The following is a 17,044-nucleotide window of genomic DNA, read 5'->3' as shown; positions in this document are numbered from 1 at the left end:
GCTGCTGTTCCAGGAGCAGAAGAAATTCCTGGAAGATGTGAAACAGAAGCACAGGTATTGACCAAGTCCTCGGAGGGAATGGAGACCCTCAAACCCCCTCCCATCCCCACCCCCACCTCTCCCATCCCCACCCCACCTGCGCCGCCTCCTAATCTCCTGTCTGTATATTCAGAGCGCAGCTCCAGGCGGCAGAGAGCAAGTACAACGCGCAGAAAAGGATCAGCCAGGTCTTCGAGGTGGAGATCCTCGGCCTGTACTGCCAGCTGGAGAAGGAGGGCTTGTTAAAGAGCGTGAAGGAAGAAAAGGCCGAAACCGCAGAGGTGGCGGAGGAAAGGTGAGCTGGTGAGAGTGTCCATCTTTGCACGAGAAAGGACGTAACAGTACGTCCTAAATGATGGGGTGATCACCGCTGGCTGCTGCGGTGAGCCGGCGGTAATCCCCGCACATGTCTGCTGACTCTAAACAGCAGACATGTGCGGCTAACAGGCATGGGTGGATCCGTGATCCACCTGCACCTGTCAACTCTTTAAATCGTGCTGTCAAAATGTGACCGCGATTAAAAAAAAAAAAAGCCCGCAGTGGGTAACGCGCACTTATCCGCCACCATCAGAGGCCTTGTGATGTGATCACAGGGAGCCAATGGTTGCCTTGACTCATGTGATGACTCCTGTCACTATCATGGCTCACTTCCTGTAAGGGCTAAGATACACGGCGAGAAAATCTGTGAAAGTGGAGTGCGATAAAACATCGCATTCCCCTCGGACCAATTCTAGCCTGTGTGTCAGCGCACATGAGCGATTTTATTTTCTCAGACCGAGAAAACAATCGCAGCATGCTGCGGGTGTAATGCGAGACTTTTCTCTCGCACCCATTCAAGTGAATGTGGCGAGAGAAAAATCGCACTGCACTCGTGGTACACCGGTGTACCGCGCGTGCAGAGCGATAATCGCAATAGCCGGCTACGGAGGAGAGAGAGTGAGATAAATCCCTCCCTCTCCTCTGTGCTGGCCCATCCCCCCCCCGCAGCTGAGGTCCACTCGCACAGTCGGACCTAAGTCACAGGGATACTAGCATGACACTCGGCTCCTGGTGTGCTCCCAGCGCGAGCCGAGTCATGCGAGAATCGCGCCAGTGCCCCGTGTGGCCCCGGCCTTACAGCCAGCGCAGTGTCGGCTGCAACAAGACAACAAGGGAGCAGCATTTCTGCTGATCAGAGCTGTGAAGCTCTGATCAGGAGAAATCAATGAGTGATCAGACTGCTGCTCTTTATAAAATAGATATAGAATTTTTTTAATTTTTTTTAACCCTTTAATTTTTTAATGGGGCAAATAAAATCAACCCTTTTTTTTTTTTTCTTCTTCTCTAAAGGTTTGGAGTGTATATAATAAATATATATATATATATATATATATATTATATTATATTATATTATATTATATTATATTATATTATATTATATTATATTTATAATATATATATTTTTGATATCTCTATCCAAACTTAAAATAAGCCTTTTTTTTTTTTTTTTTCTTCTTCTTTATCGTTCCTATGGGAGACCCAGACCATGGGTGTTTAGCTTCTGCCTCCGGAGGATACACAAAGTACTACACTTAAAAGTGTAGCTCCTCCCTCTGAGCTTATACACCCCCTGGAGAACAAGATCTAGCCAGTTTATCGCTTTGTGTTCAGGAGGCATACATCCACACATGCATTCTCATCTAATTTTTGGAAAGAGTTTGAAGAAAAGCGGGTCCACGTCTGGACCCCCGGCATGTCCCTTCTCACCCCACTGTGTCGGCGGTGTTGTTAAGGTTGATTCCAAGGCTGGAGCCTTACATGCCGCGCTCCTTCACCATCCCTCCTGGGCTCTGGCTTGAAGTGGGAGCCAGCACGGTCTCCATCCGCAGCCCTTCAGGACCCTGCTGGACCGGAGCACTCATCCCCAGGGACTTGGAACCCTGCGTCTCAGCAAGCTAAGTACCTGAGACGTTTATATATTGGGGGTCCCTGAACTTAATTGTTGTGGGAGAGTGTGCTGAGTGTGTTTTATGACATTTCCGCCCGGCGGCCGTTCTGCACAGGGGAGGGACACTCCCCACTGCAGTGTGTCCCCTCCGCTGTAGGTCTCTATGGCCCTCCAGATCCTGCTCCTCAGCAAGTCCCGCCCCCTCTCTTCGCTCCGGCGGCCATTTTATCAGCGTTCTCTCTGCGATCAGTCATTGCAGCACTGGTCTGCAGCATCTCTGCTGAGGTGCTGTGCTTAGGGGTCCGGGCTTCGGGATCTGGAGGGCACACAACACCGCTCCAGCGGTCTGGTAAGCCACAACCGGCTCCGGTTGTGGACCTCTGATTATACTCTCTGGGGTTCATTCTCTGGCAGAGCCCCCACTTCAGCAGCATGTCTCACACGAGGAGCAAGGCTCCAAAGCTGTATTAAGTATGCACTGCATGTAGGCTCCTGCTGCCTGAACCGAGCATCTATCCACATTGTGAGGCCTGCTCTAACCTGGCGGTGCCTCAGCCAGGAGTCTCACCCCCAGTGGTCTCTCCGGCTGCTCCTGCTCCTGTGGCTGAACCCCCGGCCTGGGTAGAATCCTTTTCTAGGTCTATCTCCAAGTCTTTTGCCGACTCCATGGGACTTCTGTCCAGGACTTTGCTGAACATGCATCAGCCCCTTTCACAGGGCGCCTCTGCTGCTAGGGGTCTCTCAGGACCGGAGCTCACAGAGGATTCATCTGGTCCCAGACCCCGTCCTCCTGAGAAGAGACGCAGGGTCCCCTCTCCTTTCTCGTCCCGCGGCTCGGTCTCAGAAGCTGACTCGCAGGACGAGGAGGATGTCTTTACGGGGGGCTCGGAGGTTAACTCAATGTACCCCATTGATCTGTCCGAAAGTGACTCAGATGTTAGTGATTTGATTGCGTCCATTAATTCTGTACTGGATCTCAATCCGCCAGTATCAGAGGAGCAACCCTCTCTGGCAGAAAAGCACCAGTTTACCTTGCCTAAGAGAGCAAAGAGTGTGTTCTTTAACCACTCCAGTTTTCAGGCCACTGTGACCAAGCCTAGGGCCTGTCCTGACAAACGCTTCCCAAAGCGTGGTTCTGATGACCGCTTTCCCTTTCCACCTGAGGTGGCTGATGGCACCTCCCTTAAGGATTCCACTGACCGCCAGGTTGACCTTCTGGCCAAATCTGTATATGAACCGGCAGGAGCCTCGTTCTCCCCGTCCTTTGCAGCAGTGCGGGCTCTTAAAGCCATATCTGCTTCTCTAGAGGAGATGCATTCCCTCACCAGGGAGTCTATGCCCGAAATGGTTACCTTAACTTCCCAAGCTTCAGCTTTTGCATCCTACGCCATGTCTGCCATGCTGGAGGCTTCTCACCGCACGGCGGTGGCTTCCGCTAATTCCCTCACTATCCGCAGGATCTTGTGGCTTCGAGAGTGGAAAGCAGACGCTTCATCAAAGTACCTTGCTGGGCTCCCTTTTGCTGGTTCCCGGCTGTTCGGTGAACAACTGAATGAAATTATTAAGGAAGCTACTGGCGGGAAGAGTACTTCCATGCCACAAATTAAAACCAGGAAACCTGTCCAGGGCAGGAATCAGTCGAGGTTTCGTTCCTTTCGTTCCTCTAACTGGTCGTCCTCTAAGCCCTCGGCCACTAACTCAGCCAAGGACCAGAAATCCAACTGGCGCCCAAAAGCGCGTCCACAAAACACCGCAGGAGGTGCTGCCGCCAAGGCAGCCTCCTCGTGACTATCTGTCCGCACCAGCAACGTCCTTAGTCGGTGGCAGGCTCTCCCACTTTGGCGACGCGTGGTTTCAACACGTCTCCGATCAGTGGGTGCGGGATATAATCTCCCACGGCTACAGGATAGAATTCTCTTCCAGCCCGCCAAACAGATTTTTTCTCTCAACTCCCCCCTGCTCCAAGGCCGCCGCCTTCTCACAGGCCGTGGCATCCTTGCAGGCCAACGGAGTAATTGTATCGGTTCCCGCCCGGGAACGGTTCAGAGGTTTCTACTCAAATCTCTTCCTAGTCCCCGAAAAGGACGGTTCCTTCCGGCCCATCCTGGATTCAAGCTTCTCAACAAGCATGTTCAGGTGCGGCACCTTCGCATGGAGTCTCTGCGATCAGTCATTGCCTCAATGACCCAAGGGGTTTTCCTGGCATCCATCGACATCAGAGATGCCTATCTGCATGTGCCAATTGCAGTGTCACACCAGCGTTGGCTACGTTTTGCAATCGGAGAGGAACATTTCCAATTCGTGGCTCTCCCCTTCGGGTTGGCCACAGCTCCTCGGGTATTCACCAAGGTCATGGCAGCAGTGATTGCGGTCCTGCACCTACAGGGGTTGGCACTGATTCCTTACCTGGATGACCTTCTAGTCAAGGCTTCATCCAGCGTGGACTGTCAGCGGAGTGTCTCGCTCACTCTCGCCACTCTAGCCCAATTCGGGTGGCTTGTCAATCTTCCCAAATCCACTCTGACTCCGACCCAGAGTCTCACGTACCTAGGGATGCAGTTCGAGACTTTGCCGGCACTTGTGAAGTTGCCCTTAGTCAAACAGCAGTCCCTCCATCTGGCGGTGCGCTCTCTGCTGAGGCCCCGCCGTTATTCCCTCAGGCACCTGATGCAGGTGCTGGGTCAAATGGTGGCGTCAATGGAGGCTGTTCCCTTTGCCCAGTTCCATCAGCGTCCTCTGCAGCTGGACATTCTCCGCTGTTGGGACAAGCGGACCTCTTCCTTGCACAGGTTAGTGGCTCTGTCGCCGCAGACCAGGAGCTCTCTTCAGTGGTGGCTTCGGCCCCTCTCTCTGTCCCAGGGGCGCTCCTTTCTGGCCCCGTCCTGGGTGATCCTCACCACGGATGCCAGTCTATCCGGCTGGGGAGCGGTATGTCTCCACCACCGAGCGCAGGGCACTTGGACTCCGTCCGAGTCAGCCCTTTCGATCAATGTGCTGGAAATCAGAGCCGTGCTTCTGGCTCTCCTAGCTTTTCACCATCTGCTGGCGGGCAAGCACATCCGAGTCCAGTCAGACAACGCGACAGCGGTTGCCTACATCAATCACCAAGGCGGGACACGCAGCCGCCTGGCAATGTTGGAGGTACAACGCATCCTTCAATGGGCGGAGGACTCAAATTCCACCATATCCGCAGTCCACATCCCAGGCATCAAACTGGGAGGCAGATTATCTCAGCCGACAAACCGTGGACAGTCGCGAGTGGTCCCTGCACCCGGCAGTGTTTCAGTCAATCTGCCGCAAATGGGGCACTCCGGACGTGGACCTAATGGCATCCCGTCACAACAACAAGGTTCCGGTTTACGTGGCTCGCTCCCACGATCCTCAGGCATTCGCCGCGGATGCTCTGGTTCAAGACTGGTCCCAGTTTCGTCTGTCCTACGGGTTTCCCCCTCTAGCTCTCTTGCCCAGAGTCCTGCGCAAGATCAGAATGGAGGGCCGTCGAGTCATCCTCATTGCTCCGGACTGGCCCAGGCGAGCTTGGTACCCAGACCTGCTCCATCTGTCTGTAGAGGTGCCGTGGCATCTCCCGGACCGTCCAGACCTTCTCTCACAAGGTCCGTTTTTCCGCCAGATTTCTGCGGCTCTCAAATTGACGGCGTGGCTCTTGAGTCCTGGATCTTGACGGCTTCTGGTATCCCTCCTGAAGTCATCTCCACTATGACTCGGGCCCGTAAGTCTTCCTCCGCCAAGATCTATCACAGGCCTTGGAAAATTTTCCTGTCCTGGTGTCGCTCTTCCGGCCATCCTCCTTGGCCATTCTCCTTGCCGACCCTTCTGTCCTTTCTACAGTCCGGTCTGCAGCTGGGACTGTCCCTCAACTCTCAAGGGTCAAGTCTCAGCTCTGTCAGTGTTGCCCCAGCGGCGTATCGCTCGGCTGGCTCAGGTCCGCACCTTCATGCAAGGTGCGTCTCACATCATTCCGCCTTACCGGCGGCCCTTGGATCCCTGGGACCTTAATTTGGTTTTCACGGTTTTGCAGAAACCCCCCTTTGAGCCCCTTAGGGAGGTTTCTTTGTTTCGTCTTTCACAGAAAGTGGTCTTTCTAGTGGCCATAACTTCCCTCAGGAGAGTCTCTGATTTGGCCGCGCTCTCTTCGGAGTCACCTTTTTTGTTTTTTCAATCAAGACAAGGTGGTTCTCCGTCCGACTCCGGACTTTCTTCCTAAAGTGGTATCTCCTTTCCACCTTAACCAGGACATTACCCTGCCTTTTTGTCCGGCTCCTGTTCATCGCTTTGAAAAAGCGCTGCATACTCTGGATCTGGTGCGGGCGCTCCGGATCTATCTGTCTCGCACCGCTGCTCTTAGGCGGTGCACCTCTCTTTCTTTTTCGCTCCTAATTGGGAGACCCAGACAGTGGGTGTATAGCTACTGCCTCTGGAGGCCGCACAAAGAACTACACTTAAAAGTGTAAGGCCCCTCCCCTTCTGGCTATACACCCTCCCGTAGGAGTACGGATTCCTCAGTTTTAGCTTTGTGCGAAAGAGGTCAGACACGCACGCATAGCTCCATTGTTTTTAGTCAGCAGCAGCTGCTGACTATGTCGGATGGAAGAAAAGAGGGCCCATACAGGGCTCCCAGCATGCTCCCTTCTCACCCCACTGTATGTCGGAGGTGTTTGTAAGGTTGAGGTACCCATTGCGGGTACGGCGGCTGGAGCCCACATGCTGATTCCTTCCCCATCCCTTTTTACAGGGCTCTGGGTGAAGTGGGATTTACTGGTCTCCAGGCACTGAGACCGTGCTCCATCTACAGCCCCTGGAGAAGATGCTGGATGGAGCGGAGTACATCAGGGACATGGCCCTGCTTCCTCAAGGTACTCTGTGTCCCCGTGCATTTGGCGCTCACACCGCAGCATGCTGGGTGTTGTAGTGCGCCGGGGACATCAGCGCTGCGGCGCTTGTGCCATGGCCTCATTCAGCTTCGCTGAAGCAGGCACACTTTTGGGAAACGGTCGCGCCGGCCGCTGGGACTGCGGCGCGGCTGGCACTTGTGGTGCGCCGGGGACTTTAGCGCGGGCCGCGCTTTTACGGCGGCCGCGCTGATAACTCGAGTCCCCGGCTTTTGCGGCCTAGTTCCGTTCGTTCCTGCCCCCAGACCTGCCAGTCAGGAGAGGGGCGGGACGCTGGTCAGTGCATCAGCGCTGAGGGCTGGAGTCGTTTTTACATACTCCAGCCCTCACAATAGGCACAGAGGGGACACTGTTTCCCGCACTTTTGTTTGGGAACTCCCACGGACCGCCCCTCTCCACAGACGCCGGCAGCCATTCCTGCTGACACGCTGAGCTGCAGAGGGGAGCCGGGGAGACCCAGACAAGGAATTCTGCGCCTCTTACCCACTATTCAGCGGGCGGTAAGCAGCCCTCAGGGCTCACCCCCTCTTGTGCCAGTAGTAATCTTAGTATTTTGTTCCTGCAAATACTTTGTACTGCATAGCGCTGGTCGCCCTTTGGCTATAGACTCTCTCACATTGCAGAGAGCCAACAGCATGTCGTCCACAAAACGCAAGGGTGCCAAGGCACAGACATTATATGCTTCCTGTACCGCATGTGGGACTTTTCTACCGGCAGGCTCCACTGACCCCCATTGTGTGCAGTGCTCGGCCCCTGCGGCACTTGCACAGTCGGGACCTCTGCTGGACGTGACCCAGGGTGTACCACCTGTGAATGCTGTCCAGGTGACAGGAACTGAGTTTACAGCTTTTGCTGACAGAATGTCTCTCACTATGTCACAAATTCTTGACACATTGCGAGCTAGGCCTGTACTTCAGGCCACGGACACTGTGCAATCATTGCCCCCTGGTCCCCCTCAGCTGAATTACCTCCAAGCTCCGGGACGGGCACATACACCTCAGGGTGAAGACTCTGACTCGGACGATGGCCCCAGGCAACCTAAGCGGGCTCGCTATGACGGGCCTTCACATTCATCTCAATGGTCAGGATCCCAGCGAGATGAATCTATGGGTGATGAGGCGGACGTAACTGATCAGGATTCTGATCCTGGGACCGCTCTCAATCTAGATACACCAGATGGTGACGCCATAGTTAATGATCTTATAGCGTCCATCAATAAGATGTTAAATATTTCCCCACCAGCTCCTCTTGTAGAGGAGTCGGCTTCGCAGCACGAGAGAATCCATTTCAGATATCCTAAGCGTACATTAAGCACTTTTCTGGACCACGCTGACTTTAGAGACGCAATCCAGAAACCCCACGCTTATCCGGAAAGGCGTTTTCTTTGTCGCTCCATTGGGAGACCCAGACAATTGGGTGTATAGCTATTGCCTCTGGAGGCCACACAAAGTATTACACTTAAAAGTGTAAGGCCCCTCCCCTTCTGGCTATACACCCCCAGTGGGATCACTGGCTCACCAGTTTTGTGCTTTGTGCGAAGGAGGCAACACATCCACGCATAGCTCCACTTTTTAGTCAGCAGCAGCTGCTGACTATGTCGGATGGAAGAAAAGAGGACACATATAGTGTCCCCAGCATGCTCCCTTCTCACCCCACTGTATGTCGGAGGTGTTTGTAAGGTTGAGGTACCCATTGCGGGTACGGCGGCAGGAGCCCACATGCTGATTCCTTCCCCATCCCTTTTTACAGGGCTCTGGGTGAAGTGGGATTTACCGGTCTCCAGGCACTGAGACCGTGCTCCATCTACAGCCCCTGGAGAAGATGCTGGATGGAGCGGAGTACATCAGGGACATGGCCCTGCTTCCTCAAGGTACTCTGTGTCCCCGTGCATTTGGCGCTCACACCGCAGCATGCTGGGTGTTGTAGTGCGCCGGGGGACATCAGCGCTGCGGCGCCTGTGCCATGGCCTCATTCAGCTTTGCTGAAGCAGGCTCACTTATGGGAATTGGTCGCGCCGGCCGCTGGGACTGCGGCGCGGCTGGCACTTGTAGTGCGCCGGGGACTTCAGCGCGGCCTGCGCTTTTACGGCGGCCGCGCTGATAACTCGAGTCCCCGGCTTCTGGGCCTAGTCTCCCTTCGTTACCGCCCACAGCCCTGACAGTCAGGGTAGGGGCGTGACGCTGCATAGCACAGCAGCGCTGAGAGCTGGAGTATGTTTTGCATACTCCACCCCTCTCACTGTGTGCACTGTGAATCCGGATTCCCGCACTTTCTCAGGCACGCCCACGGCTTCCTTCTCTACAAGGACACCGGCAGCCATTAGTGTCAGTTTCTGTACGATACAGAGACAAGTGTGGAAGTCCCTGGCATTCTGATAGTCACACAATCGCTGTAACAGGCGTTAAGCAGCACCTGTGGTGCTAACCCCACTAGTGCAGAAGTGCACTTATAGATATGCTTGTACTATATACATTGCACTGTTTGGTCGCACGTTGTATATACCCTCCTGGATTATGCGGAGGAGTTATCAGCATATTCTCTGTGTAAAACAAAGGTGCAGAACCACATGTTTTTCTATACAGCTGGTACAGCATGTACGGCTATACGGCCGGCAGGTACATAGACTCCCATTGTATGCACTAATGGCCAGGGGATGAGGACGGTGTCTGCAGTATTTACTGACAGTTTTTCTGAGACTATGGCTATGATACTAGAAGCCTAGCAGTCCGGACATGTCTCTCACAATATGGGCACTGTTGAATCATTGATCCATGGCCCCCCTCAGTGTGAATAACTAACAGCTCCGGGAATGTCACACGCATCCCAGAGTCACGGCTCTGCACGGACGTCAGTCCCAGACAGCCTAAGTGGGCTCGCTATGAGCGGCCTCGGTTTCATCAGGGTCCTAACAGAAGGACTCGCTGTGTAATGAGGCGGAAGTAGCGGCTCAGGATTCTGATCCTGAGACCGCTCTCAATCTGGATACACCTGATTGTGACGCCATAGTAAATAATCTTATAGCGTCCATCTTTAGAATGTGGGTTATTTCTCACAGCTCCTCCAGTGGAGGAGTCAGCTTCACGTATTTTTCTGGACCACTCTGCCTTCAGAGAGGCAGTCCAGGAACACCACGCTTATCCAGATATGCGCTTCTCCAAACGGCTTAGGATACACGTTATCCCTGTCCCCTGACTTGGTCAAGGACTGGACCCAATGTCCCGAGCGGCATCCTCCAATCTCCAGGCTTGTAGCTAGATCCATAGTTGCAGTGGGAGATGGAACTGCATGGGGCACTCCAAGCTATTTCAGCTTGTCTTACACAGATTGACACGGTTACACGTACATCTGTGCCGCAGGTGGCATCCTTAACCTCTCAAATGTCTGCATTTGTTTCTTACGCGATTCAGGTTGTCCTGGACTCTGCGAACCGTGCGGCGGTAGCCTCCGCTACTCCGTGTTTTTAAGCAGAGCCTGGTCTGCTCGTTAAGTGAATGGAAGGCAGATTCTGCTTCCAAAAAAGGTTGCCTAACCAGTTGCCTTTTTCTGCTGACCGACTGTTTGGTGAGCGTTGGATGTAACCATCAAACAGTCCAGGGGTAAGGATTCATCCTTTCCTCAGCCCGGACACAACAAACCCCAACAGAGCAAGAGGCAGTCGGGGTTTTCGGCCTTTTCGAGGCTCGGGCAGGTCCCATTTTTCCTCGTCCAATGTGGACTCAAAAGGATCAGAGGAGCTAAGATTCTTAGCGGGCTCAGTCTCGCCCAAAAAAGCGACAGTCTGAAAACCCGCTTCCAAGGCGGCTTCCTCATGACTTGCGGCCTCGGTCGGTAGCAGGCTCTCCCGCCTTGGCGATATTTAGCTGCCATAGGTCAATGACCATTGAGTGTGAGACATTCTGTCTCACGGGTACAGGATAGAGCTCACTTCTCGTCCTCCAACTCGATTCTTCAGAATTTCTCCACCTCCCGGCCGGGCCGCTGCTCTTCTGCAAACAGGGTGCACTCTATAGGCAGAAAGAGTGATGACCCCCGTTCCTCTTCAGGAACAAGGTCACGGTTTTTACCCCAAATTCTTTGCGGTACCTATAACAACGGGCCGTTCCGTCCCGTTCTGGATCTAAAAATGCTCAGCAAGCTCGTGGACACCAGGCGGTTCCGGATGGAATCCCTCCGCCATGTCATCGCCTCAAGGTCCCAAGGATATTTCCTAGCATCATTAGGCATCAAGGATGCTTATCCACACGTGCCGATTGATCCAGAGCACTAGCGTTTCTACGCTTCGTTATAGGAGACGAACACCCTCTGTTCGTAGCTCTACCTTCCGGCTAGCGACAGTCCAACTGGTCTTCGCCAAGGTCAGGGCAGCAGTAGTCACAGTCCTGCACTCTCAGGGTCACTCTGTGGTCCCGTATTTAGACGATCTACTTGTCAAGGCACTCTCTTAGGAAACATGCCAACACTGCCCGAACGTTGCGCTGGAGACTCTCTAGAGTTTTGGGGGGATCATCAACTTTTTAAAGTCAGATCCGACCCCGACCCTATCGATAACATATCTAGGCATAGAGTTTCTTACTCTCTCAGCGATAGTGAAGCTGCCGCTAGACAAACAGCATTCACTACGGGCTGCAAGCTCTTCTTTAAGAACCAGTCGCACACATTGAGACGCCTCATGCACTTCCTACGTAAGATGGTAGCAATGGAGGCAGTTCCTTTCGCGCAGTTTTACTGCGTCCACTACAATGGGACATTCTCCGCCAATGGGACGAGGAGTCGACGTCCCTCAACAGAGTCGTCGTTCTTTCTCAGGCGGCCAAGGAATCTCTACGGTGGTGGCTTCTTCTCACCTCTTGGTCAAAAAGAAGGTCCTTCCTATCCCCGTCCTGGGCGATAGTTACGACAGACGCGAGTCTATCAGGGTGGGGAGCAGTTTTTCTCCACTACAGCGCTCAGGGTACGTGGACTCAGCGAGAGTCCACTCTTCAGATCAATGTTCTTGAACACAGAGCAGTGTATCTTGCCCTACAATCCTTCCAACAGCGGCTGGAAAGCAAGCATATCCGACTTCAGTCGGACAGCTCCACAGCGGTGGCATACATCAACCACCAAGGAAGAACGCGCAACCGGCAAGCCTTCCAGGAAGTCCGGCAGGTTCTGATGTGGGTGGAAGACACGGCATCCACCATATCCACAATTCACATCCCAAGTGTGGAAACTAGGAAGCTGACTTCCTAAGTCGCTGAGGTGTGGCCGAAAGAGTATGGTCTCCTCACCCGGACGGGTTTCAGGAGATCTGGCGCCGCTGACAGAGGCCGGACGTCGATCTAATGGCGTCACGGCACAACAACAATGTGCCAGCTTCATGGCACGGTTTCACAATCATCGAGCTCTGGCGGCAAACGCCTTAGTTCAGCATTGGTCGCAGTTCCAGCTACCTTAGGTGCCACCTCTGGCATTGTTGCCCAGAGTACTGCGCTAGATCAAGACCGACTGCGGCCGCGCCATCCTCGTCGCTACAAATTGGCCGAGGATGTTGTGGTACTCGGTTCTGTGGTGCCTCACGGTAGGCTAACCGGGGGCACTACCAGACCAATCAGACTGGCTGTCTCAAGGGCCATTCTTCCATTTGAATTCTACGGCCCTCAACCGGATGGTGTGGCATTGAGTCCTGGAACCTAGTGTCGTCAGGATTACCTCAGGACGTGGTTGCCACCATGAGACAGGCTAGCATACCAACGTCCGCCAAGATTGACCACAGGACGTGGAAGATGTTCTTATCTCGGTGCTCGGCGCAGGGTGTTTCTCCCTGGCCGGTTGCATCGTCTGTTTCCTTCCTTCCTGCAATCTAGGTAGGAAAATGGGTTGTCGCTCAGTTCCCTTTAGGGACAAGTCTCAGCGCTATCTGTATTTTTTCAGAAACGACGACTTCCTCAGGTACGCACGTTCCTACGGGGAGTTTGTCTTCTCAGCACTCCGTACAAGCGGCCGTTAGAGCCCTGAGATCTGAACAAGGTTCTAATTGCTCTCCAGATGCCGCCTTTCGAGCCTTTGAAGGATGTCTCCCTTCCCGTTTTTCACGGGAAGTGGCCTTCTAGTAACGGTCTCGTCTCTTAGGAGAGTTTCCGAGCTAGCAACGCTCTCATACAAACTCCCTTCCTGGTCCTTCACCAGGACAGGGTAGTTCTGCGTCCGGTTCCGGAATTTCTCCCTAAGGTGGTATCCCATTTTCATATCAATCAGGATATCACCTCACCTTCTTTGTGTCCTCGTCCAGTCCATCAATTTCAGAAAGATTTGCATCTGTTGGTTCTGGTGAGAGCACTCAGGTTCTACTTCCCGCATGGCGCTCCTGCGCCACCCGGATGCACTCTTTGTCCTTGTCGCTGGTCGGCGTAAACAGTCGCAAGCTTCCAGATCCACCCTTGCTCGGGGGCTCGAGGAACCAATTCTTGAAACCTACAGTTCTTCTGGGCTTCTGGTTCTCTCAAGGCCGAAGGCCCATTCTACCAGAGCCGTGGGTGCATCCTGGGCATTACGGCACCAGGCTACGGCTCAGCAGGTGTGTCAGGCACCCACCTGGTCGAGTCTACTTACTTTTACCAAGCATTATCAGATGCATACCTACGCTTCGGCAGACGCCAGCCTAGGTAGATAAGTCATTCAGGCGGCGGTTGGCCACCTGTAGGAGAGGGCCGTTTGACGGCCCTATCATGAGGTATTCTTTTACCCACCCAGGGATTGCTTTTGGACATCCCAATTGTCTGGGTCTCCCAATGGAGCGACAAAGAAGAAGGGAATTTTGTTTACTTACCGTAAATTCCTTTTCTTCTAGCTCCAATTGGGAGACCCAGCACCCGCCCTGTTTTCTCGGGGTTTTTCTGTTTTTTCGGGTACACATGTTGTTCATGTGGTATGGTTCAGTTCTCCGATGTTTCCTCGGATTGAATTGGTCTTTATACCAGTTATTGGCTTTCCTCCTTCTTGCTTTGGCACTAAAACTGGTGAGCCAGTGATCCCACTGGGGGTGTATAGCCAGAAGGGGAGGGGCCTTACACTTTTAAGTGTAATACTTTGTGTGGCCTCCAGAGGCAATAGCTATACACCCAATTGTCTGGGTCTCCCAATTGGAGCTAGAAGAAAAGGAATTTACGGTAAGTAAACAAAATTCCCTTCTTTCTAAACGGCTTAAAGATACACGCTATCCTTTTCCCCCTGAGGTGGTCAAGGGTTGGACCCAGTGTCCAAAAGTGGATCCTCCAATTTCCAGGCTTGCAGCTAGATCCTTGGTTGCAGTTGAAGATGGAGCGGCACTTAAAGATGCCACTGACAGGCAGATGGAGCTCTGGCTGAAATCCATCTATGAAGCGATTGGAGCGTCGTTAGCGCCATCTTTTGCTGCCGTATGGGCACTCCAAGCTATCTCAGCCGGGCTTGTGCAAGTCGACTCAGTCACACGTGCATTTGCCCCGCAGGTAGCACCATTGACCTCGCAAATGGCGGCATTCGCGTCGTACGCAATTAATGCTGTTCTTGACGCTACAAGCCGCACGGCAGTGGCGTCAGCCAACTCCGTTGTTTTGCGTAGGGCCCTGTGGTTGAGACATTGGAAAGCAGATTCTCATTCCAAGAAGTGCTTAACCAATTTGCCTTTTTCTCGTGACCGATTGTTTGGAGAGCGTTTGGATGAAATCATCAAACACTCCAAGGGTAAGGACTCATCCTTACCGCAACACAGACAAAACAAACCCCAACAGAGGAAGGGTCAGTCTGGTTATCGGTCCTTTCGAGGACCGGGCAGGTCCCAATTCGCCTCGTCAAAAAAGACTCAAAAAGACCAGAGACGCTCAGATTCTTGGAGGTCTCAGTCACGCCCAAAAAGGACAGCCGGAGGAACCGTTGCCAAGACGGCGTCCTCCTGACTTGCAGTCTCCGATTCCCACACCCTCGGTCGGTGGGAGGCTTTCCCACTTTGGCGACATTTGGCTGTCACGCGTCAAAGACCGTTGGGTGAGGGATATTCTGTCTCACGGGTACAGGATAGAGTTCAGTTCTCGTCCGCCAACTCGTTTCTTCAGAACTTCTCCACCACCAGACCGAGCCGATGCTCTGTTGCAGGCGGTGGCCGCTCTAAAGGCGGAAGGAGTGGTGACCTCCGTCCCTCTTCAGGAACAAGGTCACGGTTTTTACTCCAATCTGTTTGTGGTCCCAAAAAAGGACGGATCGTATCGACCCGTCCTGGATCTAAAGTTGCTCAACAGACACGTAAAAGTCAGGAGGTTCCGGATGGAATCCCTACGCTCCGTCATAGCCTCAATGTCTCAAGGAGATTTTCTAGCATCAATAGATATCAAAGATGCGTATCTCCACGTGCCGATTGCGCCAGAGCATCAGCGTTTCCTACGCTTCGTCATACACGACGAACACCTGCAGTTCGTAGCGTTACCTTTCGGTCTGGCAACAGCCCCCCGGGTCTTCACCAAGGTCATGGCAGCAGTAGTAGCTGTTCTGCACTCGCAAGGTCACTCGGTCATCCCGTATCTAGACGACCTGCTTATAAAGGCACCCTCTCAAGAGGCATGCCAACACAGTCTGAAGGTGGCACTAGACACTCTCCAGAGTTTCGGGTGGATTATCAACTTTCCAAAGTCTCATCTAACCCCGACCCAATCTCTGTCTTATCTTGGCATGGAGTTTCATACTCTCTCAGCGATAGTGAAGCTTCCACTGGACAAGCAGTGTTCGCTACGGACAGGAGTGCAATCTCTCCTTCAGAGCCAGTCGCACTCACTGAGGCGCCTCATGCATTTCCTAGGAAAGATGGTAGCAGCAATGGAGGCGGTCCCGTTCGCGCAGTTTCATCTGCGCCCTCTACAATGGGACATTCTACGCCAATGGGATGGGAAATCGACGTCCCTCGACAGGACTGTCTCCCTCTCTCAGACTGCCAAGGACTCTCTGCGTTGGTGGCTTCTCCCCACCTCATTGTCACAGGGAAAGTCGTTCCTTCCCCCGTCCTGGGCAGTGGTCACGACGGATGCGAGCCTATCAGGGTGGGGAGCGGTGTTTCTCCACCACAGGGCTCAGGGGACGTGGACTCAGGAAGAGTCCACCCTGCAGATCAATGTTCTGGAAATCAGAGCAATCTATCTTGCTCTGCGAGCCTTCCAACAATGGCTGGAAGGCAAGCAGATTCGGATTCAGTCGGACAATTCCACGGCGGTGGCGTACATCAACCACCAAGGGGGAACACGCAGTCGCCAAGCCTTTCAGGAAGTCCGGCGGATTTTGACGTGGGTGGAAAGCAAAGCGTCCACCATATCCGCAGTTCACATCCCAGGCGTGGAAAACTGGGAAGCAGACTTTCTCAGTCGCCAGGGCATGGACGCAGGAGAATGGTCCCTTCACCCGGACGTGTTTCAGCAGATCTGTTGCCGCTGGGGGACGCCGGACGTCGATCTGATGGCGTCACGGCACAACAACAAGGTCCCAGTTTTCATGGCACGGTCTCACGATCACCGAGCGCTGGCGGCAGACGCCTTGGTTCAGGATTGGTCGCAATTCCGACTCCCCTATGTGTTCCCACCTCTAGCATTGTTACCCAGAGTTCTCCGGAAAATCAGGTCCGACTGCCATCGAGCCATTCTCGTCGCTCCAGACTGGCCAAGAAGGTCGTGGTACCCGGATCTGTGGCATCTCACGGTAGGCCAACCGTGGGCACTACCAGACCGTCCAGATTTGCTGTCTCAAGGGCCGTTTTTCCATCTGAATTCTGCGGCCCTGAACCTGACTGTGTGGCCATTGAGTCCTGGATCCTAGCGGCCTCAGGTTTATCTCATGAAGTTGTTGCCACAATGAGACAGGCTAGAAAACCATCCTCAGCTAAGATCTATCACAGGACGTGGAAGATATTCTTAGCTTGGTGCTTGGCTCAAGGGTTTTCTCCCTGGCCATTTGCATTGCCAATTTTTCTTTCCTTCCTGCAGTCTGGGTTGGAAAAAGGTTTGTCGCTTAGCTCTCTTAAGGGTCAAGTCTCCGCGCTATCCGTATTCTTTCAGAAGCGCTTGGCACGGCTTTCTAAAGTACGCACGTTTCTCCAAGGAGTTTGTCATATCGTTCCTCCTTACAGACGGCCATTGGAACCCTGGGATCTAAACAAGGTTCTCATTGCTCT

The 17,044-nt window shown here is 53.4% G+C and overlaps 1 protein-coding gene across 1 annotated transcript in view; it reads left to right on the top strand.

Annotated features, from left to right (window-relative positions):
• The window catches only part of TSC1 (TSC complex subunit 1), a 40,384-nt gene that overhangs the window by 19,564 nt on the left and 3,776 nt on the right, over window positions 1-17,044 (top strand). The window contains 2 exon segments of the mRNA XM_075324396.1: window positions 1-54; window positions 173-334. The exon segment at window positions 1-54 is cut by the window's left edge and continues 134 nt beyond it. Coding sequence (XP_075180511.1) covers window positions 1-54; window positions 173-334 — 216 coding nt within the window.

This window comes from Anomaloglossus baeobatrachus, chromosome 9, assembly GCF_048569485.1.
Source record: "Anomaloglossus baeobatrachus isolate aAnoBae1 chromosome 9, aAnoBae1.hap1, whole genome shotgun sequence".
Taxonomy (NCBI): Eukaryota; Metazoa; Chordata; class Amphibia; order Anura; family Aromobatidae; genus Anomaloglossus; species Anomaloglossus baeobatrachus.
This window is presented reverse-complemented; position numbering and strand designations above follow the sequence as displayed.